The following is a 25,167-nucleotide window of genomic DNA, read 5'->3' on the forward strand; positions in this document are numbered from 1 at the left end:
CTCGTCTCGCATGCCTTCTTTACATAACGGTTGATGCTGCTCAGGGGTAATACAACTGCAAGCAGCAATGATTTAAGAGATCGTTGTCTGAAGCGGTAGAAACGAGTCTGGCAGCACTGTTGCTGCAGTGCTGCATGAAGAGGCAAGACGTTTGTTCAGCAATCAACCCCATCTTGTTCTTGTAGTGAACCGTAAAATTTTTGCGAGATAAAAGTGACTCAAAAGAACAAAGTAAGGGAGTACAGAAGAAAAAATTCACATAACAGCTGGGGCGGTATTATCGAGCGAACGCTTTCGAAATATTTGCGGGACTCGCCACTTCATGCGTTTTTACGCCTGTGCACAGATAGCCGGTTTAACACGCCGCCAAACACGCTTTGCGCAGACACGCGAACGCGTCCGATTCATAAATAAAACCTTTCATATATAAAACAACGAGAATGAAAGTAGTAAACTGTCCGACAAACTAAAGAGAAACGAGAGAAGAGGAACATTCGTCAATTACGATTTTTCGGAAGCCCCCGTCAAAGCACAGGCGTGAACCGTCGAATAAAGTGAGCATCGTAGGGAACACAAAACCATAAATCTGTAGAGAAAAGTCGCCCGTTTCATAGCCACGCGAAACGAAGCAGCGAACGACTCTAATTCGTAAGAAAACTATTCTTGTTGTCATAGGCGTGCACAGGGCCCTCCAATAGGGAGAGCCCAAGTTTCGCAGCAGAGCCCCTTCCCTCTCCACCCCTCTCAACCATTCCCGATCGGGTGAGGCCAAAAAAAAAATAATAACTAAGCTTCGCAATCGATACGAAAATCAAAGTGAAAAGGCAATGATCTGGTTCTCACAGCGTCCTGCCTCTGCTCCCCAGCTTTCCGGGTGCTTAGGTGGGAATGAAAAAACTAAACAGTTCTTGTAATGCAACATCAGCTGCGCTCGGCTACCGCTGTCGTCAGAAACCTGTATGGCGCTGTACTTCAAACAATTACGGACAGTCCGAGTGAACACGGGCAGAATTAGCGCTCCCCTTGGATGATTAGAGGGGGGGGGGGCGACTGCCCTCTGCCCCCACCGCCATCGCGTTCGCCCGCCTATGCGTGTCGTAATAAACTGTGGCCTCCAGTGTACTTTAGGTGCCTTTTTACATCGCGATTAAGCGGCTACAGCTATACACTATTTTACGGGTGCGTTTCGCTGCCGCCATATTGGGCTGTCAACCTTGCCGTTTTGCAACTTTAACAACTGAACGAACGGTGCTACGGTAGACGCGTACACATGAAAACGGTTGGTTTGGTGCATTAGACGTTTCATGACGTTACCAATCCACGTCACGAGACAGAGAAATAAGAAAACATTGGTTTAACAGCCCAAGGTGGCGGCGCCCATATGTCTTACGTAAAATCCTCTATAGTCGCCCTTCTATCGCACTAGACGCAACGACGCTGACTTCGCCGGATTGCCTAGGCGTGTTCCAAATTAAGAAGAGAAGAGCAAGCTTGTACTATACTGGATGGTGGAGATTAGTTATGCGTACATTAAAACGCTGCTCAGGTAAGCAGCTGCTGCCCTGAAGAACACGTGTTCGCCAAAACATTGGCTCCAGTGGCAATACTTGTTGAACTACTCCTCATCATATTCAGCCTCCATGTACACCTCAGTTTGTTCATAGTTCTGCTGTGGTATTTTGTATGCGATAACATCTCTGACTGTGTAGCGTTTGTAGGAGAGACTGCGAGCTAGTTCATCTTCTGGAGCTTATTTGAACACTAATGCGAAGTAAAGAATATTTATGGTGATATCTATCACGCAGTTTAGAATTGATTGCTAAACACAGTAATGTTATCTGTACTGATAATACGCGTAGTTTTGCGTTTTAACCTCCTGGTAAAATGTTGCGGCGCACCTTCATTCCCGTGCATGTGTAAAAAGCAGGTAAAGGTGGCGTACCTTCGAACCTTCGAAAGTGCATGAGGCAGAGCTTGGAGTGGCAGGTGTTCCACGTGTTGCGAGCCATGCCTAGGAGGCCTCCGCCGTTGCGGTAGTTGAGCACCGACAGGCCGATGGTGATGGCGCTCAGGGTCACCACCACGCCCAAACACGAAGACACCAAGGGTCCAAAGCCCGTCGCAAGCTGCGGTTGTTGGTGCTGCGGGCAGTGAAATATGTAAAATCATCAGGCTGGCTAGCGAAGAAATCATTTTCTATAAGGCAGTAACATATGAATATTGCTGGCACAGTAGCGTACCTAATTGTAGTTAGGCACCCCTGAGGTGACGAACGGCAGAGAAAGATGTGAAACGCGTGCTGGAAACCTTAATGCCCGGAATGGTGCTATCGCCAATTTCAAATAATTCTGTTGTACCCCGCATGTACTTTCACGTTAAAAGACACGTAAAATCGTTTGGTCGGGAGGATGCACGGTAAATAGGTGAAAATGAGGCGTCAGCCACATGTAGAACCACGCCTGCATACACGAAAATGGAGAACCATTTATTCGCAAGCGTTGCTTTGAATGTACGTCTAACGCGGGTAAACGCGAAATAATGCAACGAAAGCTGAGGAAAAGCCGCACTGTGATATGCTATTGCCATTTCGGTAAGATTTTTGCAAAACGCTCGCATGCATTGCAACCAATTGCGATGATCTAGTGAAGGCAGCTTCACGAGTTCATATCCTGAAAATTTTTGGACAATTTTCGGAGAAATTCTAGGCCGGGAATTACAGTTGTCCTTATCGACGGGCTCTCGAGCCCAACGTTGTCTCAAATAAATGAACTTACATATAGTATCCATCCAGATTCTCTCACAAAAACTGTTTCCCCATCCCACGTGCATTCGGATACGCAGCGTGGGAGTCGGCTTCGAGTTAAAGCATCTTTATGAAAGGTGTAGGGCTTCTTTATTGCAGGCCGAATTGGTAATTTTCGCCTCAGAATACATGCCGACAAAAATGACGTTTTATATATTTAATTCCCACAGGCTTCCCAGCCTACTCAACCATCCAGCGGTGTTACACACATTAGCTTCTCACGCCAACCAAATCGGGAGGATTCCGCGCTCATGCAAAATGCCTCGGCATCGTTGACGTAAACGCGAGAACTTGGTATTCTCAAACTTAATATTCAAGTACAAGCTTCTAAGATTACAGTGAATAAGGCAAAAAAGAACATATGATGACATGGGTTGGTCAATAGGAGGATCAAGCGATTTCACACTGAACCCTCATGCGCGAGCTCTGAGTTTCATGCCGCACAAATGAGCTGTAGAATGACCCGACTTTGCCCACATTTGCTGCTTCGCTTATATCTCTAGCTATATTGTGGATCACGAGAGCTCACGGGGCGTCGCATGCACGAGTGGGCGTTTTAAATGTTAAAGCAGTAACGCAGCTTCTCGTCAATAAATACAGTCTATCGCTGAGGTTAGGCCTCATGCTTTGCTGCTTTGACTTTCTAGGAATGATGCTGTAGGGCACTATGCTCGAGTAAAGCTATCTCGGATGCTGGCCGGAAGGTCGCGGGTTCGATCCCGGCCGCGGCGGTCGCACTTCGATGAGGCGAAATACCAGAGGCGTGTGTACCGTTCTGTATCAGTGCCCGTTAAAGAACACCAGATGGTCGAAATTATCCGGAGCTCTTCACTACGGCATGCCCCCTAATCATATCATGGTTTTGGCACGTAAAACCCCAGAAATTATTACCATCGGGCAGAGCTTTAGAAGGAAGCGGCACATACACCTCAAAGGCGAATGCACCAAGCACTCGCCAATGGTTTTAGTCGCAGAGGCGATTAGCTGCCCCGCTTCGGTCATATGGGTGGGCCCTTCCTGCCTTCTTAGATTGTACTTGCCTGCACTCAGAGAAAAGATCGAGTAAACAGGGAGTCTCCGTCCCACAAAAATTATCGTAATTTATTTCGCCTTCCTTTCCTTGCATTATTGCCGCGCGCCTGGCACTTTCTGGTCACGATGGCATGTGCGCTATCAGCGTGACACAGCATTCTTCGAAGGAAAGTGGCCAGCGCCGAGCTTTCAAGAAAGGAAACGCAAGCAAGCCAGATGACGATATTGTTCTGGGACAAAAAGACGCCCCTTTTACTCGCTCTTTTCTGTGCGTGTATGCTAACTTTTGCGGACTACCATACGATGCCGAAACTCACCCGGCTGTCTGGAGCACTCGCTGAAGGCGCCTCCGGTGCGTTGGCCATTTTTCGCTGCATTCGGTGCAGCGCGTACGGCTCGCGCCTGCCGCGTTCTCGCGTGAGCAGGGCTGGAGCACGATCTGGTGATTGCGATGATGATGATCATGAAGGCAATGGACGCGGCGAACAGGCGGTGCACGCTTGAAACCATCACTCCGCGCCCATATTTCCAAAATAGACTGCATTCGACTTCCAGTAAGTATACTTCAAAAGGGGAGGGTTGGGAACATTGAGTACTCTCCCTTACTTATTGAAGTCAATGGTCATACTAAAAGCCTAAAACGGAACGAAAACGTAAGAACACACATATATTGGCAGGAAAAGAGGATGTCGCATGAAAAAATCTTCGCTAACATTCGTGCTTGGGCAAGTTGGTATGTTTGTGTACAGCGCGAGGTACGACGAAGACCGAAAGGACAGAAGGGACACGGACGAGCGCTGACTCGCAACTGAAAAGATTTATTGAAAAACACATGTACGCAAAAGCAGAAAACATACAACACTGCGCGCGTGTTGTATGTTTTCGGCTTTTACGTACATGTCTTTTTCAATAAATCTTTTCAGTTGCGAGTCAGCGCTCGTCCGTGTCCCTTCTGTCCTTTCGGTCTTCGTCGTTCCTCGCGCTGTACACCAACATGCTGCCGTACCAACTAGCCCAACTTTCAATACTGTGGCAAGTTGGTACACGGCTAAAAATGATAAACAGCGGAGAAAGCACAAAGAAGAAAACCGAGAAAGGAATCTTCATACGTACTTCTTTTTCATGGTATTTATTACAAATGTGCGTAATGTACATACGTAGCGAGCAGTATACTCAAGGCCCTCTCTACAAGCGTACAACAAGCATTACAAAGAAAGAAGTTTCAAATAACACTTTGTCCTAAAAGGATATTAGAGCGGTGTATTTCCTCAACAGTGAATACCAGTCCGGCTGAAACTGTAGTTGTTGACCCGTACCTTATTCATTCATGGTCACTCTTCCGGCGTGGGCGTGTGCCACAAGCTCAAGGTTCTACTCTGCTCTACTCTACTATGTGGCGTGAGAAGCGTCGCGTTGGACGATTGAGTGATTCCGAAGAGTCGCTGCTACAGCGTCTTTCAAGACTCTCTGACAGTTCTCACTGATGTAGAATGCACATTCCAGCGAGGACGTTTTCGGTTACTGCTTGATGCTGGCAAGTGCAAGGTAAATCGCTTACAAAAAAGCATGACTACAGTCATCATGGTGAGTTCCTCAACAATTGTATAAACACACTGTGTCGAATAGGTGAAGTGCGGCATTATGATTAAAGCACATGTATAAACACTATAAGAAAAGAACCATTCTATGCGAAAGGTAATGTCGCAACTCAATGCGAATAAAAAACGGAGTGCAGGAAAAAGAGTGTTTCTATAAAAGAGTCATCATTCGTGTCAGATAATGTGTAGCGGAATTCAACTGTGGTCTTGCCGAAACATGAAAAAACATTTTCTTTAATGCAATCTGAGCTCTTACCTGAAGAGTCTGGAAATAGGCCCGGGTCAAACGCTCCAAAACAATAGTGTGCAGGCAGCGTGTTATAGCTATTTTTTGCACTTGTGCATGGAGTATAATACATTACCGCACGAATTCACCTCAAAAGCAACCAGCACCAATCATAGCATGCAACACTAAAATACATTGTTCTGATATTTGGGAAACGAGCACGTCCGGCATCTGAAACAGTTCACCGCTCTCTCTTAGCAGAATACGTAGTACTCCAAAGTACTCCAATACCTATACTTTTTTTTCAAAACACGCAAAACATTGTTTTGAGCAACTTACGAAGATCACACTATACTGAATGCTCATTCGGAAAGAGGTACGTATGTTCGCTCCAATGTAATTGTGTGTGCACAAAGATATGTCAGAAATGCTAGCACCCAGGTCGTCCTACGTGTTGCGAACGAAAACGTAAACCGGTCCTTAGCTTAGCCCTACGTGATGCTCAATTCGCTCGCCTATATTCGACGATTAGCCTTGTTCTGTTTCATTAGTCTTATTCATTTTTCGCTGTCTCTCACGAATGTCTTGACCGCGTGATGTACAACTTGCCGAATTTAATTCTTTGCCATTATCCAATCATCTACACTATAAAGTGCCCCGCAGGGGCTTCTGCGCAAGCAGGCGTTTGGTGTGTGGCAACACCACGGACCCGAGCCAACGGGGGGGTTTCGACTCCCTCCCACGCCTCGCCGTGCGTGGCTTAGCCGTGTCCGGGGAAAAGGGGATCCTGGGGGTTGAGCCGACGCCGGGTGATTGGACCTTTAAGGCCCCCCGGCAGAGGCAACACACCCCTTTGGCCCCGGCTTCACGTAGACGGCACCCCTGGGCTGACCCACCCAGGGGAAATCGGCAGTCGCCTTTTCCTATCTCTCTCCCCCTAATATTCGTCTTTATCTCTCACTTTTTATCTGTCCTGTCATCTTCTCTCTTCCGTTTACTTCCAAATTTCTTGGCGGCGAGGGTTAACCTGGTGTAGCTATCCAACCTAGGGTAATTATAACAGGTTATAGCGGCGATGTATGGCTGGCGCTTCCAAGTGTTTGCTTTCAACCTTGTAGCGTCCCCTTGTTGGGCTCGGTGGTGGGTGGCCACCATCGCCGCCGAACTTTATAGTATTTTTACGGCAAAAGCTTTCCCCCCCCTTCCTGATCGCTCCCTGAAAAGGGGGCGCACCGAAGACACTTTCCTGCTTAACACACCAAAGCCGACATTTCCAAAGTACCATGTTATCCACAGCCAGAACGAAAAGAAGACAGTCCGAGCGATTCCACCCTTCCTCGTGTCGAAAGCTCTCACAGAGGCAATAGGCCCAGGTTATAAAGTGACAAAGATGGGAAGTGGCAATCTTCTTCCGGAGGTTCATGACAAAGCTCAGTATGAGAAGCTGTCTAAACTTGTAGCGTTTGGGGAAACCCCTGTTTCGGTGTGCCCACACAGCTCAATTAACACTGTTCGTGGCGTAATTTCCGATGATGATCTTACTGAACTTTCTTAAAGTGAACTGCTCGAAGGTTGGCAGGACCAGAACGTGGTCAAAATCCAACGAATAATAATAAGGCGCAACAACAAACAGACCCCTACAAAACACGTAATAACTACCTTCGGAACTAGTGACCTACCAGAATCCATCGAAACCGGCTATTGTAAGCTCCGTGTAAGACCATACATCCCCAACCCTCGTCGATGTTTCAAGTGTCAAGGTTTCGGTCATGGATCGCAGAGTTGCAGAGGGCGTGCCACTTGCACAAAGTGTGCATCCATTCAACACATATCCGACGACTGCACCTCAGAAACAACCCATTGTTCGAACTGTGAAAGAGATCACGCTGCCTACTCACGATCATGCCCCACATGGAAAAAAGAGAAACAAATAGTAGAACTTAAGGTCAAATTCAATCTGTCATTCCAAGAAGCACGTCAACGTTTCGCACTACACAACCCATCCTATCCCTCCTTCGCAGATGTGACGCGCCGGGGCGCCGCGCCACATGTTTCTGCACCCGCGAATGTCACACAGAGTGTGGCCGCGGTCGTGCCACCAGCGCCCCCGGCTGGAGCAGCCTGTACTGCTCCGCCACCTCACAAACAGTGTCGGCAGACCCCTGTGTCTGCTGAACCTCGGACCACTGCAAGCGCAGCTAGGTCCGAAAGCTCTGTGACCATGCCTTCCGAGCAGGCACCATCCGCCACCTCACAAGAGATGATGGATACAAGTCCAACTCCTCCGGCGCCTGAGACGCCGAAGGAGAGGCGCAGCTCTTTGGAGCGCACTAAAAAAGAACGACTACACATTACAGGGCCCCTTAAGGACCCTGTAATCTAAGGCAACACTTTTTTGTACACACAGCACCACACAACCTAAAAATGCCACAAATATTACAGTGGAACGTCAGAGGACTGCTGAAAAACCTCGACGATATTCAAGAATTTTTGCACAAACATACACCAAAAGTGCTGTGTGTACAAGACACACTTGAAACCGAAACACAGAAACTTTCTACGCCATTACGTTACGTTTCGAAAGGATCGGAACGATGCAGTCGCGTCATCCGGTGGTGTTGCCATTGTTGTGAATCCAGGAACTGCTTGTACACATTTACCACTTCAGACGTCTCCTGAGGCAGTAGCCGTCCGAGCCGTTATCTTGAACAAACTGGTCACAATTTGCTCTATTTATATACCTCATCAGCACCAACTTAGTAAACGAGAATTACAGGCATTATTTGATGAACTTCCAGAACCGTATCTTCTCCTTGGAGATTTTAACGCACATAGCAGTCTGTGGGGTGACTCGCGCTGCGATGCGCGTGGTCGTCTGATTGAACAGTTCCTTTTCTCCTCTGGCGCATGTCTTCTCAATAGGAAAGAGGCAACATATTATAGCCTCGCTAACAATACCTATTCGTCAATCGACCTAAGCATTGTATCTCCATCGCTCCTTCCCCTACTCCACTGGAAAGTCATCAATAATCCTTTTGGAAGTGACCACTATCCTGTAGTTCTGAGCTCAGCAGTACAAAATGAATGCCCTTCACAAGTTCCCAAATGGCTGATAGAAAAAGCCGATTGGGAGCAGTTTTACGAGGCTGCTAGCTCAAGTTGGACTGACATATGCGGTTCTAGCTTAGATGCAACTGTACAATACTTTACTGCTTTTCTTATAGAAGCTGCAGCTAAGTGCATTCCGCAAACATCTGGACTGGGCGGAAAACGACGAGTCCCCTGGTGGAACAGTGAGTGCCGCAATGCTCGCAAACAACAAAACAAAGCATGGAGACTGCTTTGAGACTCACCGACCGCTGAAAATCTTGTCAATTTTAAAAACATCAAGTCCCAAGCCAGGAGAACGCGTCGACAGGCCAGGAGGGAGAGCTGGCAGAGGTTTTTTATCTGGAATCAACTCATATACACATGAAGCAAGAGTCTGGAGCATGGTCGGTAGGGTAGTAGGACGAGAACCACATCCTCTTCCTCTAGTAAATTCACAAGGCAACGGTTTGGAAGACCAAGCGAACACCCGCGGTGCACACTTCGAACAGATCTCCAGCTCATCCCATTACAGTCCAGCGTTCCAACGATACAAAGCAAGAATAGAAAGACAGAAAATAGAACGCAAATGCACAAACAATGAGGCATACAATGAACCTTTCGTCTTAACTGAGTTACAAGCATCGTTAAACTCCTGTAACAGAACTGCCCCAGGCTCCGACCGTATATTATACGAAATGCTCTAACGTCTGCCTCCCGAAACCCAAAAAGCTCTCCTTTCTTTGTATAATGCCGTTTGGTTTTCCGGTGAGATCACTTCCACCTGGAAAGAAGCAGTCATTATTCCGATTCTTAAACAGGGCAAGGACCCATCTTCTGCATCAAGCTACAGGCCCATAGCATTGACGAGTTGCCTTTGCAAGGTTTTTGAAAAAATGGTAAACAGACGACTGATGCATTTCCTTGAAACAAATAGCCTGCTTGACCCATGCCAGTGCGGGTTTCGAGAGGGTAAGTCCACTACTGACCACCTTGTCCGTATCGAGGCGCAAATTCGTGATGCTTTCATTCATAAACAATTCTTTCTGTCGGTGTTCCTCGATATGGAGAAGGCCTATGACACTACGTGGCGCTTTGGCATACTCAGAGACCTGTCACACCTAGGTGTGCGGGGCAGAATGTTGGCAATAATCGAAAGCTACCTGTCTAATCGGACATTCCGTGTTCGAGTGGGCACTGTGTTGTCCCGTACATTTGTTCAAGAAACAGGAGTGACGCAAGGAGGGGTATTGAGTTGTACACTTTTTATAGTCAAAATGAACTCCTTGCGCCTCGTTATCCCACGAAATATGTTTTACTGTACATATGTTGACGACGTGCAGGTCGGTTTTAAGTCCTGTAACCTCTCAGTGTGTGAACGTCAGGTTCAATTAGGTTTGAACAAGGTCTCTCAATGGGCAGATGAGAATGGTTTTAAACTCAACGCGCAAAAGAGCACTTGCGTCTTGTTTTGCCGAAAGAGGGGCCTCCATCATTCCTGACCCCAACATTGACCTGCATGGTCAACGCCTTTCTGTGAAAACCGAGCACAAGTTTCTTGGACTAATATTAGACACAAAACTGACCTTCATACCATATATCAAGTATCTAAAGAACAGGTGCTTAAAAACCATGAATATTTTGAAAGTGTTGTCACGCACTACGCGGGGTAGTGACAGGAAATGTCTGATGAATTTATATAAAAGCCTCGTACGCACGCGCCTAGATTACGGTGCTATAATATCTCAGTCTGCGACACCATCAGCTATAAAGATTCTCGACCCTGTCCACCATCTAGGCATTCGCCTCTCTACGGGTGCTTTTCGAACTAGCCCCGTAGAGAGTCTGTACGTAGAATCAAATGAATGGTCGCTCCATCTGCAGAGATGTTACCTGTCTTTTACATACTATCTCAAGGTTAACGCTGACGAGGAACATCCCGCTGACACCATAATTAATGATGTGTCCAATGCTGCCTTGTTCAACAACCGTTCTTCACTGAGACAGCCCTACTCCCTCCGTTTGAGGAGCCTCGCTGAGGAAACTGGCGTGCCACTTCTAGAGCACCGGTTGATGGCTCCCGCAGCATATCCACCGCCGTGCCAGTGGCAGATTATTGACTGCGACGTATCCTTCGTGGAGGTTACTAAACACGCACCTACTGCACACATTCGCACACACTTCCTCTGACTTCAACATAAATACACTTGCCCGGAATTCTTTACAGATGCGTCAAAGTCTCGTACTGGTGTGTCCTATGCAGCTGTTGGCCCATCCTTTTCAAAATCCGGTATTCTGCACCCACAAACAAGCATCTTCACTGCAGAAGCCCATGCGATATCTGTGGCCATCAAGCATATCAAGGAATTACAACTGCAACGTGCGGTTGCACACACAGATTCGCTGAGCGTCGTAACAGCTTTGAAAACGCTAAAAAAACATAAAAATCCTGTCCTGATATCAGTTTACACTCTTTTATGCACGATCTACGCCCTTAAACGACAGGTTGTGGTGTGCTGGGTGCCAGGGCACCGCGAGATCGGGCACCTTTCGCCATCCACTTTCACTGGACATACTTCACGTCACTGTCATGATTTTAAATACTTCTATGTTTCTACCCGCGTTAGCGCGAGGAATTTTAATGCCCCTATACAGCCACGCACCATGTCATTGCTCACATCTCTAGTCTACTGAAATGGCGCTCTTTGGCCATCAAATGGCTCTTGCGCCATAAAATACTACAGATCATCATCATACACTATAAAGTGAAGTGCCATTACGGAGTGGCGTTTCCAGAGCTTTAGTCATTTCAAGCTAGAAATTAACCACGCCCGTACCCTAATCACTGGTGATAAAGCGACATGTGCAGAGCGTGTAGTGATGTTACTTTCCTCAAATTATCATCTGAATTTTTCAATCACACTCAGATTTCTGATGAACTGATAACGAGATGTGTGGCTAAAAAGATGTGCATTCACGGAGACAAGAAATAAGAAGGAAATACCACGGCTTTCACAGTCCCGACGTAGGAGCGCCCCGCTACGTGCTAGTTGACGCCCTGAAGGACCTAAATTAAATTATTCTATTTCATTCCATTCTTGCAGAAATTGCTAAACCAAACATTCAACTTTATTCCTGACGTGAACGTGAAGGTATTAATAAATTCTTGTGTTTATAAACGCAAAAGTTTTTTCGTAATTGCGCTTGCGTAACAGAAATGTGGGCACTGTTACCGGAAGTGTATCCCGTAGACCGCCACGGATGCTCGTCGTGGCGATGTGCACTTTAACGCAGTCTACTCGGCGACTATCGCTTTAACCTATAATAAAGACGACATTGCATTTTAGGTGTACAGAACGCGCAACTAAGACTTTTACAAGAGGGCTTTAAGAGCGATAATGGTAAATATACTCATATACTTCAAAACCTGAAGCGTCCACGCCACATGTCAATGGTAAGCGTTCGAAGTGAATAAAGAAAGGTTTTTAATATTTTTATCCACCCCTAATGAGCATATTTAATAAATGACAATCCACTTTTAAAACACGACGCTGCGAGCATAAGCCAATTCAGGGTTACTCTGTAGCGTTCATGCCTAAAGCAAGGTATATGTAAACTGGTAGCGTAACTTCCGTAGAAGCCCACGTGTCAAGCCCGTGGCTAGTTGTTGCAACAGTCGCCATCTATGTGAGGAGGGGACAAACAGAATTAAAAAAGAAAACGATGACGTCACAACCGGAAGCGGAAATGATGTCACGTTTTAACGCGATGGGCGCGAAATTATGAAATTTTTTGACAGGGCGCCGCTTCTTACTTTTTTTTTTTATAGCTGCACGTTCTTTGTCTTATCACTATGACGGCTCCATAATGGAAGCCTGCAAGGTAAAGGGAAGCCGAAAAAGACAGATTTGATAAATAAGGTGTATTTTATTGGCGAAATATTGCAGTTGCGCAGGATATTACCCCAAAATATATAACACATAAATCAGAAGTAGCATAACAATTCAACGTGCACACAAACTTTGCACACGTGTTACTCTTGCATCCGTAGACAGCGCAGCGTTTCTTCGCGTAGCGTGGCGGACTCATCGTCCCGAAGGGCGACAGCACGCCGGCCGTGCGCTGGCAAAACACAGTCACTGAAACGGCTCCCGATGGCTGCGACCTTCTGCCAAGTACCACGACTAGAAAACAACGCTTATGCGAGGAAATCACCTACGGACGACAGGCACAATTCTACTGCGCAAAAACGAGCGACGCCATTTCCATTTGCATCTGAAATGCGCAAAACCGTTGGCCCATGTTACCAGACTGCCTGCATGTGCCCGCTGTTTCTGAAAATAAACGACAAAAATTGGCCACTCAACCACATACCCAAGACTAAAGTTTGATTAAAGTAATCTACTAATTTAATTTGTGACAAATAAAATTAAAACTAATGAAAATAAACGTTTAATTATTTTTTTGTTTTCATTATTTGTCCCCCCCTCACCTAGTAGCGCTTTAATCGTCACGCGGGTGTTGATGCTTGTCGCATTAAGTTTCCGACCACTTTTCGTTCCGACTTTCGCGACCTATTTAGAGTGACCTTGCCTAAAGCAGTATAAGGATACTCGGGGTAGCGTCGCCAGCATAATTCCTTTTGTACTCTATACGATAAAGATTACAGGAATCACTCAGCGAAGACGATGACGTCACAAGGAATGAAACAACTCACGACCGAGCTTGTGTAGGCAGCAATTTCATCGACTTACAGAGCGCTACGTAGTGTTTTTGGTTGTTCCGCTGACGCACACATCCGCTCGCCGACAGCTGTCAAGACGGTGTACTTTGTATTTGTTATCCTTCAAACCCCGTTCCGGTCGTGTGTCATTTTTGACCGTGGCCATTAAATATTCGACATGCTACAGCGGCAAACTGTCCTCGCTTGCACTGAGAAGACAGCTTGGCCGTAGGATGTTAGACAAAGCGTAACGAAAAACGGCTGCAGGCCAACTGCGGTATGGCCTGGCGAAAGGGATGTCCGTGCCTACATAAGCGTACGAAGCACCGGAGGAATGGGAAAATTACGAATTCTTCATTCAGTGGGAGAAGTTGCGTGCTCGTATGCTCTGTGGAGGTCCTTCCACAGGTGCGAACGGTGGCTCCGCCGTTCCTTTTGCGAGCAGATCTACAAAGAACTACGCTCCAGCTGGCGACGAGGCACCAAACATTCAAATCGGTTTACACTAGCTGGCATCTCGGGGTCACATCAGCTTTGGCGCTCCTTGTAAGCCGCGTTGGCCTGGCATGCAATGAAAGCTGAAAAGTCTGTTCTGCTGTCACGGGTCAGCTTTTCAAAAAGGCATGTATATGTGGCTAAGGGTCCATTTAACTTCACCGGTCACAAGGTTTTATAGTCATCGCTCCTCATGAGTAAATCCATCGGCACACGACGTTTCTTTCTTTTTTTTTTGGACACATAAGTAACTTTTTTTGTGTTTTGATAAAATGCAATAATTGATATTAACATTACTGCTACTACTAGCAGTACCAACGTGAAAGACAGCAGTGTTTTCTCACGGAAACAGCCGCACGGCTTCCTCAGGGACCTTAGTTACGACCGGTGGGTCACTCAGCTTGTGAGTCATCCTAGCGAAGAAATACAAAGTAAGAACATCGTGAAACAACATTTTCAGCTTTTTTTGTATAATGCTAATATATTCATATGCAGGGCGTTTCAAGAAGTGTGTCCGAGAGAGATAGCGAGAAGCAGAATAAAAGAAAGCCAGGGAGATTAATCATGCAGTGCCGAGCCCTGTCGGATAAACTGCACTGTGTAAGGGGAAGAAAATCCTCAAACACAAGGAACACGGAATATAGTGACTAAAGTAATTAAGATAATCAACTTTTTAACTAGTGAAGACAGCAAATGGGGGAACTGAAGTATTTCCTGATGGAAGTCCATTGTCGTTTGGAGATTTATAAAAAGCGGCGTCTGCTAATTATTGAGCATAAGTCTTGATTTCCTGTGTGTGCGTGTATGTGCGTGTGCGTTCACGTCTACGGTTTGTTCGTGCCTCTACGTGTACATTGTTATCTGAAGCTGTCATTGTGACGTATCTTGAGCCGGGTCATGAAATGAAGCAATAAGCGATTAATAATTATTGTGACAAGCCATTTCCACTACAGCGTCTCTCATAGGCTGTGTCGCTTTGGAACGTTAAATCCCATAAACGAACCAATCGTACCATTTATGTTTTTTAGATGCGAAGTATCTTAAGGCGGAGCTCAATCCGGTGGTGGTGGTGGTGGTGGTGGTGGCGGCGGTGGTGGTGTGCGGCGTGACCGCCCTTACTGCGCATGCGCATACCCTCTCCCCTCTCCTATCCACATTCCCTCTCCCCTTCCCCTCTCCCCTTCCCCTCTCCCCTCCCCCTTTCCACTCTTCCTCTGAAACGCGGGCTAGACATGCCGAAATTCTCTCCTGCGCAACGCCGCGATGAGCTCGAGCGCATGCGCGTCCCCTCCGCTTCTCTCTCCTCTCCCACGCTGCCCCCCTCTCGCCCGCCTGTCGACCACGTTCCCCGCTCGCCCTGTGAGAATTAACGGCCAGACTAGATGGAAGATACGACGCGCGTAGCGTCCCTCTTCGCGTTCCACGACGCGAGGTCGGTAGCTTGCCCATCGAACGCCAACGGAACGCGATCGTGCAAAGTGCTCCGGCTTCGCATCGCCTCATGGTCCCCTTTAGCGGGAGATGGTGTAATTTTTTTTTATTTGAGCTTATACTTTTAATCAGTTCTACGTTATATGAAATTGTCAAGGGCACACACAAACCAAATAGGTGTAAACCTATTGTCGGGAAATTGCACTTCAGTAGTGGTAATAACCAACTTGATAAGGTAGCAACATGTCTCTTCTCATCCTTTTCCGTGTTTCATTGTGCTGTTTACAATGAATAATAATGTATTCACTGCCGTAGTAGTAATGTTACTACCTTGTAGGTACTAACTGTAGGTAGTAACTGAAGGCAGTATTACGGCAGTAAGGTTACCAACTTGCAAGTTACTACCTGCACTTACTATACAGGCAGTGAATATTGTCGCAAATGCTTGCTACCTCAAAGTTAGTAAACACCGCTACTTTATAAGTGCAGCCCATATTCAGCGATCGGCAGGGAAGAAACGGCCATGCGGGCGATGGTAAAACAGACGTGAGGCGTTCACAACGAAAGAATAGCGCTACAATAAATCAAGCCCACTCGGCGTGTGCCTGAGTGAACTGCGCGTCACGGAAGGCGACACCGGCGTCTCAAGGCCTGCGCCCTTGCCAATGGCCGTCGGCCGCGGACGTGGGACGTCGTCGGCGTAAAATTCGCGTTTGTTTCGACGAAAGTGGCCGAGCCTGGGGCGTCGCTCACCGCCGTATTGGGGCCACTCGCCCGACGGCAGCGACTCGGCCAGTCCTTCGGCTGACACACTCAGCGACGTGCCTGATCCGGCTGTCCACCAAACGGCCCCCGAGGAATGACGATCGGGGCTTTCCAGGCAAGGTCGCCCCGCTGCGCAGTTTGTGTGCGGGTCCTTTCAACGCCTGTCGCGAGTGTTCGGGACAGCGCAGTTAGCGTGCATTTGCACATTCATGTGTTAGCCATCGCTTCATAATAAGTAAAAGACACACACACGCACGCACGCACACGCACGCACGCGCGCGCGCACGCACACACACACACACACACACACACACACACACACACACACACACACACATGTGCAGTCTTCGCTGTTGTACTGCTTAAAATTTCTACTGAAGCATCCTCATCGAACAGCGCTACGAACGACCTGTTTGTTAGGCCATCGGCCTAACAAACACGTTAGACCGATGGCGTTCCCTGCTTAGATTATTAAAGACGATAGTCTTTCTTGGGGAACTTAAACGCAGAAATTTTGGTCTGTCTTTCTGTCTGTCTGTCTTTCTGTTTGTCGGCACGTCCCTCGATTCAGCCACTCGGCCAAAGTTGAACCACTTGCACAAGGGCCAGCCATCATGAACGGCTCACTAGGTTCATACTTGTCTACATGGTTGATCAAAAAGCGAACATTACGCATATCTGAGGCGCAGCATCACTAGGTAAGTATTAGGTGGTGTGTTCCTTTAATAGAAAATACATAGATACGTAATTCTAGAGACCCTAGTTTTTTAAGCTGCGCTGAAAATGCGACTGCGCCGAAACGGCTTCCTCCGTGCCCTCTGCGCGAGCTCATTGTTGTGTTTCGGTTTCAGTTCAGTATTGCACTGTACGAGTGCCATGGGGCGCCGCTCTGGCATTCCTGCTTTACCCAGGCGACGTGAATATAAAAATTACACCATCTCCCGCTAAAGGGGACCATGAGGTGATGCGAAGCCGGAGCACTTGCACGATCGCGTTCCGTTGGCGTTCGTTGGGAATGCTACCGACCTCGCGTCGTGGAACGCGAAGAGGGACGCTACGCGCGTCGTATCTTCCATCTAGCCTGGCCGTTAATTCTCAAAGGGCGAGCGGGGAACGCGGTCGACAGGCGGGCGAGAGGGGGGCAGCGTAGAAGAGGAGAGAGACGGGGAGGGGACGCGCATGCGCTCGAGCTCATCGCGGCGTTGCGCAGGAGAGAATTTCGGCATGTCTAGCCCGCGTTTCAGAGGAATAGTGGAAAGGGGTAGGGAGAGAAGGAGGAGAGAGGGGAAGTGGAAAGCGGGAATGTGGAGAGGGAAAGTGCAGAGGGGATGTGGAGAGGGAAAGTGTAGAGGGGAAGGGGAGATGGTGAGTGGAGAGGAGGTGTGTGGAGAGGGTATGCGCATGCGCAGTAAGGGTGGTCACGCCGCACACCACCGGATTGAGCTCGGCCTTAAGATGCTTCGCATCTAAAAGAGTGTGTGGAGAATACTCGTTGAGTGCGGACGTTTCTTCTGCTGCGGCGCTTCGCGCCAAACCGCGTGTTCGGGCTGGCTGGCGTCCCCGCCGGTCGCGTTGGTCACCGCCGGTCTTGCCTGCTGCTGCGCCGGGACTACCAGCCCGCAACACAGCATTCACGTTTCCCGACGTATTGCCAGATGGCGTTCATATCTCAGGCAGCGCCTCTTCTATCGTCTTTACACGACATTTGCAGCGAAGCACGCAGATGCGCGGCCAATTTTTTTACGAGATGTATGGCTGATGACGCATACTCAAACGTGAGTAAAATCGGCAGTCACACAAGAGGTCCAAAAACGTTGACGTGAAAAGTGCGCAAAGTATAGACATCCACTGTGTGAAAAAATTATACGCATAATGGTTTACAGTGGCGGTACATCCCTTTATTTGAACGTTGCACACAATCATGCGCCAGTATTTACTGCTCTCGTTATGACCCTTCTTATAAGAACCTATGTGACAGCTCTCAATGCTTTCTTGAAAGTGGGTTGCAGCGTCGGACGAAGGAGAAGGCAGCGTGTAAGAGGCGTAGTAAGGCGGTGGGTCCCACGTTGTACTCAACGGTTCAGTTACGAATCACATGGCCTTTAACGTAAAGTTTGCTTCCCGACTGCCTCATGCGCTGTGTGCGAGGGCATTACAGATATACGTTCTACTTTACGATAGCCTTGCTACAGTCTTGCATCATCCTCGACAAAGCGAATGAGGTCATAGTGTTTGCAAAGCACGGAAAGAAAGAGTGCGACCATGCGCAGGGAAGGAATATGAACTAAAATGTTTGGCCTCCTGTGTTCAAGACTGTACTCACAAATGAGTTTCTGATTGCGATAGCATGCCGTGTAAATCAGTGGGTTAAGAATGTTCTAAATTGCGAGTGCGAATAGGATATTCCTGCTTCTTTTAGTAGAGAGTAACCTTAAGGGACAAGAAGAGAGCAGAGTGGGTCAGGGAACAAACGTGCGCTAAGGACATATAAGTGGAAATCACGAAGAATGAATTGGCGTTGACAGGGCACGTAACGAGAAGGCAAGATGACCGCTGGTCATTCAGAGTAGCTGACTGCATTCCAAGAAAAGACAGTCGCGCAAGGGGACGCAGAATGTTAGGTGGGCAGGTGAGATTAAGAAGTTTGTAGGGATAACGTGGCCGTTGCAAGCACAGGGCCGGTTTGACTGGAGAAACATGGGAGAGGCCTTTGCCCTGCAGTTGGCGCAGACAGGCTGATGATGATGATGGTAATATATTACAATATGTCGAATATTCAGAGTATATATTATGAGACAACGTTCTTGCAATTTTTAGGGAGTAATCAACACGGAATCGAGAGACGTTTGAAATTATTCTGTTGCTGCCGCAGCTTCCGCAGAAGTCAGCCATTGGAGAAGTCAGATTCTGATCTTGTCTGTTGGCTGCTTGATTGATGCTTCCAGTGTATGTGTCGAGGCGATTTTCCACGATGATGATGATGATATGTGGAGTTTAATGGCGCAAGGGCCATGCTTGGCCAAAGAGCGCCATGAACAGTGATGAAAGTAGTGACATTGATTCTTGAGTTACGATTTGTAAAGGATGTGAACAATGATTGTGTTGAATGGCTGTATAGGGGCCTTAAAATTCCTCGCGCTAAAGGATTTTCCACGAGAACACAAGCACGAATTTATTGTTGCTAAAGCATTGCCACAACATTCCTTCCGATTTTCGACGATGCGGTGCGTATCCTGTTTAGTAATCCGCCTCACTGACCACTTTGTGCTGCGTTTGCGATAGTGAACCTGATAACGAGACTGCCGTTAGTGCTGATGTGCGCACAAGTGCCTAAAGGTGACGCTCAATGCACTAGCGCCTGATTCGGGATGTAACCGTTAGCCCGTAATCTTCGGGCAATAAACGCTATTTTACCCGTTGGAACCCTGGCCTGTTCAGTCTCTCATCGAGATGCAACATATTGAGTATATCTAAATATTGAAGCAGTCTTATTACGAAGTCTGCAGGATAATCATACCGAATAGACGCGCATGATTGATGATGAATGGGAATATGGGCATGAACTCAAAGTTGCTCTTTAACTCGCCAAAATTTAGCTGCTATTATGATATGTTCTGCGCAGAAAATGTAGATTTTGTTTGGTTAAGGTGCGTACTGAAGGCAGTGTTAAACACACATAAAAATGAGGCAGCGATAAGAAAGTGAAGGAAACAGCGCAGATACCGACGACACTCTGCTCAGCGATAAGACTGAAGACTACGTTGCTCGCCTGTCACTGTTGAGTTGGTTGCACTAACAATGGGGCTTCCTGCCAGGTGTTGGCAGTGATCGTTTAATTAGTGTAAGCTTTGACAATAAGGTGATATGTGTTAACACAATGTGGAATCGAAGTTATTTACACATGCACAAGCAACATCGCGCATCTCGATGCCGCGCGTGCTGCTTCAACTATCAATGTTAATTGTTAAAGCCTCCTAGTCGAAATCAAGGAGAAGAAATGGGCATGGGCAGGGCACGTAGCACGTAGGCAAGACAACCGCCGGTCATTAAGAGGAACTGACTGGATTCCAAGAGAAGGACGCAAACGCGCGAGGGGGAGACAGAAAGTTAGGTCGGCAGATGAGGTTAAGAAGTTTGCGGTCATAACGTGGCAGCAGCAAGCACACGACCGGGTTCATTGGCGGAACATGGCAGCGGCCTTTGCGCAGCAGTGGGCGTAGTCAGGCTGATGATGATGATGATGAATAACTGGGGTTTTTACGCGCCCAAACGCCGATATGAATATGAGGGACGCCACAGTGGAGGGCTCCGGAAATTTCGACCATCTGATGTTCTTTAACATGCACCTAAATGTATACTGGCTTCCAGCATTTCGCCTCCATCGAAATGCGGCCGGTATTTGATCCCGGGACCTTCGGCTGAGCAGTCGAGCACCACAACCAGCAGACCACCATGGCGGGTCGACTTCAACAATTAAGCTGGTGTTAGGATCGTCTGCATTTATGCAGAATATAAGTGTCGTGAAACAATGGCGAAAACTCTAAAACGCGAATATGTATGAACAAATGTGCTTATTATCCTCTAAACAATATGCTATAAGAGATTCCTAGACGAACTTTGATACTTCGACCAACGTAGCCTTGTTGTCAAATTCGCGCCTTTGTTTACCAATATATCTGCGTTCTTTCAAGACAAGGATCTGAACGAAAATTTAATAATCTAAGGAATACGTAGCGTGCACAACAGAGGAGCAGTCAAAATTTCTTCGTGGGGATAAAAGGGTTGAAACCTCCCCCCCCCCCCCAATCTCGCCTCGAGTGCTGACCCGAAGGTCGCGGGAATGAATCCCGGCCGCGGCGGCCGCATTTTGATGGAGGCGAAATGCTAGAGGCCCGTGTACTGAGATTTCGATACTGTGGACTCGATATTGTGGACCCATGCATTACCTTTTTCTGCACGAACTAGTAGAGCTGCGAGTCAACGCTTGTTCCGTGGACTTTGTTTTCTCAGTGTACTTTTTAGATGCGAAGTATCTAATGGCGGAGTTCAATCTGGTGGTGGTGGTGGTGGTGTGCGGCGTGACCACCCTTACTGCGCATGCGCATACCCTCTCCACTCACCCTCTCCCATCCCCTCTCTACTCACCCTCTCCCCATACCCTCTCTCCTTACCCCCTCTCCACTTTCCCTCTCCCCTCCCCCTTTCCACTCTTCCTCTGAAACGCGCGCTAGACATGCCGAAATTCTCTCCTGCGCAACGCCGCGATGAGCACCAGCGCATGCGCGTCCCCTCCCCCTCTCTCTCCTCTCCTACGCTGCCCCCCTCTCGCACGCCTGCCGACCGCGTTCCACGCTCGCCCTGTGAGAATTAACGGCCAGGCTAGAGGGAAGACAAGACGCGCGTAGCGTTCCTCTTCGCGTTCCACGACGCGAGGTCGGTAGCATGTCCAAAGAACGCCAATGGAACGCGATCGTGCAACTGCTCCGGCTTCGCATCGCCTCATGGTCCCCTTTAGCGGGAAATGGTGTGATTTTTCCTGTCGCTATTCTTATGCTGAGATACAAAACTCTTCTGCTTTTGCAGCAATGCTATCGCTTCGCCATGATGTACAATAATTACTTTGCCGCTAGCCGCTAGTCTATTGCTGTGTCGTTTTTTATAAGAAAAAGTCACAGTTTCGCCGCAACGGCGAAGCAATGATTGCGATAGCAATAAATTGTAATGTAACGCGAAGAACGGAAAGCAGCTCGAAATTGCCAGCTCGTCGCTCGAGCCCAAAGGACGCACGAAAAGAACGCACACAGGACGAGCGCGAACTAATGCGTCACAGCTCGACACTTGAAGCGCACTGCTCAAACATAAAGCAGGACGCACGAAACAAACGAACAGGTACACACAAGACGAGCGCGAACTAATTGTCACAGTTGTTACTTATTTCTGTTCGAACAGCGCGCTCCTTTCGCAAACGCGGCCGCTGCAGCGAGCGAAGCGAAGCACCTCACCGGCCGCCCCTTCTTTCCTTGAGATAAGCGCACGAAAGCGACGACGCCCTGTAGAGCGAACAGCAACGGCGTTCGCAGGGGCGGGGCGACGATCTTTAAAGGGCGCAACACGCGCGCACGTCGCGCCATCTATGTGGCCACTAAGAAAGCATGCTGAATTACATGGTATATATAAATAGCTCGCCGTTAGTAGGCCGAGAGACGGTGCTGTCGTGGCCTAACGTCTAACGCGGTGGGCTGCAAAGCGAGAGGTCGCCCGTTCAATTCCGCGCGTCGGAAAGAATTTCTTAATTATTTTTCTTTGTGGCCTTTTATATATATATACATACTTATACATATACGGTGAATGACGGCGACGGGGACGGACATTTTCCAGCCGAGACTGTCAATATAATTGCTATAGCAATAAAAAATAGAAGTACGAACGCTAGGATCGTGATTATTGGTTCGAGTTCACAACGACGAGGCTCCCATCAAGTACGACGCATGTAAATAAGAAAATACGTATACGCCTCTGCAACCTAAATCAGTTGTTTTGTAAAATTTTATGGCCTTATATCCTAATTAGGGCGTATAATAAGGGTAGATACTTTACAAAAACGGACTTAGACGGTCTGTAGACTGCCTAAACCCTTTTAAAGACGATAGTCTTTCTTGGGGAACTTAAACGCAGAAATTTTGGTCTGTCTTTCTGTCTGTCTTTCTGTTTGTCGGCACGTCCCTCGATTCAGCCACTCGGCCAAAGTTGAACCACTTGCCCAAGGGCCAGCCATCGTGAACGGCTGACTAGGTTCATACTTGTGTACATTGTTGATCAAAATCAAACATTACGCATATCTGAGGCGCAACATCACTAGGTAAGTATTAGGTGGTGTGATCCTTTAATAGAAGATACATAGATACGTAATTCTAGAAACCCTAGTTTCTTAAGCTGCGCTGAAAATGCGACTGCGCCGAAACGTGGCTTCCTCCGTGCCTTCTGCACGAGCTCATTGTTGTGTTTCGGTTTCGGTTCAGTATTGCACTGTACGAGTGCCATGGGGCGCCGCTGTGGCATTCCTGCTTTACCCAGGCGACGTGAATATAAAAGAGTGTGTGGAGAGTACTCGTTGAGTGCGTACGTTTCTTCTGCTTCGGCGCTTCGCGCCAAACCGCGTGTTCGGGCTGGCTGGCGTCCCCGCCGGTCGCGTTGGTCACCGCCGGTCTTCGCCTGCTGCTGCGCCGGGACTACCAGCCCGCAACACAGCATTCACGTTTCCCGACGGATTGCCAGATGGCGTTCATATCTCACGCAGCGCCTCTTCTATCGTCTTTAGATGGCATTTGCAGCGAAGCACGCAGATACGTGGCCAATTTTTTAGACAGTCTGTAGACTGTCTACATACATTTTTGTAAGGGATATATAGGTATGTATGCAGAGCACTTAAGTCTGAGTTAACTTATAGCTTACAACGTTCGATGTCTCAGTCAGGGTCGCCGCCACGAGGGCACGCCGGGCATATGCGCATAAGACCCCCCTCCCTCTCCCCCTGCATCCAAAACTTATTTATTCTATCGTAAAAACTTTTACCTGGGCGAGCAAACACGGACACAAGAAGAGGGAAGATGACTGGACATGCGCAGACTTTGTGTATTTTAATAAATATTTTCACTCACTTCGCTCCTCATAGTCTCAGAGAATATTTACCATACAACGACGCTAGACAAAACCTGCCTGAGGAAAACGCACATCCCATTCGTGGGTACCTCTCTCGCTCTTTTTTCTAGGTCAGAAAAAAAAAAAACAGCCGTGGCTTAGTGATTACGGTGCTCGACTGCTGACCCGGAGGTTGCGGCGAGCGCATTTTCGACGCAGGCGAAGACCCCTGAGGCTCGTGCCCTTAAATTCAGGTGCACAATAAATAACCTCAGGTGGCCGAACTTTTCGGTGCCCTCTATGTGGCGTCCCTCATAAACATATAATAATAGCATCTAGGGTTTTACGTGCTCAAACCACGACATGTATATCAGGGACGCCGTAGTGGAAGGCTCCAGAAATTTCGACCATCTGGTGTCCCTTAACGTGCACTGAGAACGCGCAGTACACGGGCCTCTAGCATTCCGCCTCCAACGATGGCGGAATGCGACCGCCGCGGCCGGGATCGAAACCGTGACGTTCGGGTCAGCAGCCGAGCACCGTAATCGCTACATCACCGCGGCGGACGTCATAATCATATTGTGGTTTTGGGACTTAAAACCCCAACAATTAATATTATTGTCCCAGACTTCTAAAAGAACAGTCCTGGTGATTATATGTTCCGACACCTTTTTATTGCTTGTGTCTGCTTGTATGATTGTGCAATAGTCGGCGTAACACGGTCACCTAACAATATGTGGTTTTCAGCGATGAATAGGTGTAGAGGGTCTATTGCGCCTATATATAGGAAAAAATAAACTGTAAAATAATATTTTAGTGCGAAATAAGCCGTACAAATCGCCAGCCACCGCCAATTTGTCATGGCCCGTGTGACGTCATATGCTGCATAGAGCGGAGCAGTCGTCTTCGAACCATCTTTCAGCCGCTGCTAATCGTTCAATTTCACTGCCAAACTAAGTAAAAGTGAAATAGCTCAATTGCACGCGCAGCTCACCACGGAACAAAGTGGTTCCCCGGAACGCAGATGCTCGCACAGCAAGCCGCTTGTTACGTCACGGCTCGCGAGTGGTCCAGTGTTGCCCAACTCTCAGGCCGCTCGCACGTTTATAAAATTATTCGATTTTAAATTAAGGGCTCGACAAAATGCGCTAAAATTTCGTCAGGTTGTTTGCGAACGCACGAGGACTAATCCACATAACGCAGATTATGGTCGAAAATTGGGTGCCCTTACTCCTTTAATGTTCCTGCTTCGGTTCCGTAGTGTTATACTGCTAAGCTGTAAAAAAAAGTAGAATGTAGCAAAGCAGGTTTTCTTTACGTGATATGATCGCATGAAGTCTCCGAGTGCATGGGACACGGACTACCAGAC

General features: G+C 47.9%; 1 protein-coding gene across 1 annotated transcript in view; it reads right to left on the reverse strand.

Annotated features, from left to right (window-relative positions):
- Nucleotides 1–25,167, reverse strand: part of LOC119391587 (endothelin-converting enzyme 2-like) — a 111,487-nt gene that overhangs the window by 15,118 nt on the left and 71,202 nt on the right. The window contains exon 6 of the mRNA XM_049415333.1: nucleotides 1,943–2,141. Coding sequence (XP_049271290.1) covers nucleotides 1,943–2,141 — 199 coding nt within the window. The remainder of the gene's footprint in view (nucleotides 1–1,942; nucleotides 2,142–25,167) is intronic.

This window comes from Rhipicephalus sanguineus, chromosome 4, assembly GCF_013339695.2.
Source record: "Rhipicephalus sanguineus isolate Rsan-2018 chromosome 4, BIME_Rsan_1.4, whole genome shotgun sequence".
NCBI lineage: Eukaryota > Metazoa > Arthropoda > Arachnida > Ixodida > Ixodidae > Rhipicephalus > Rhipicephalus sanguineus.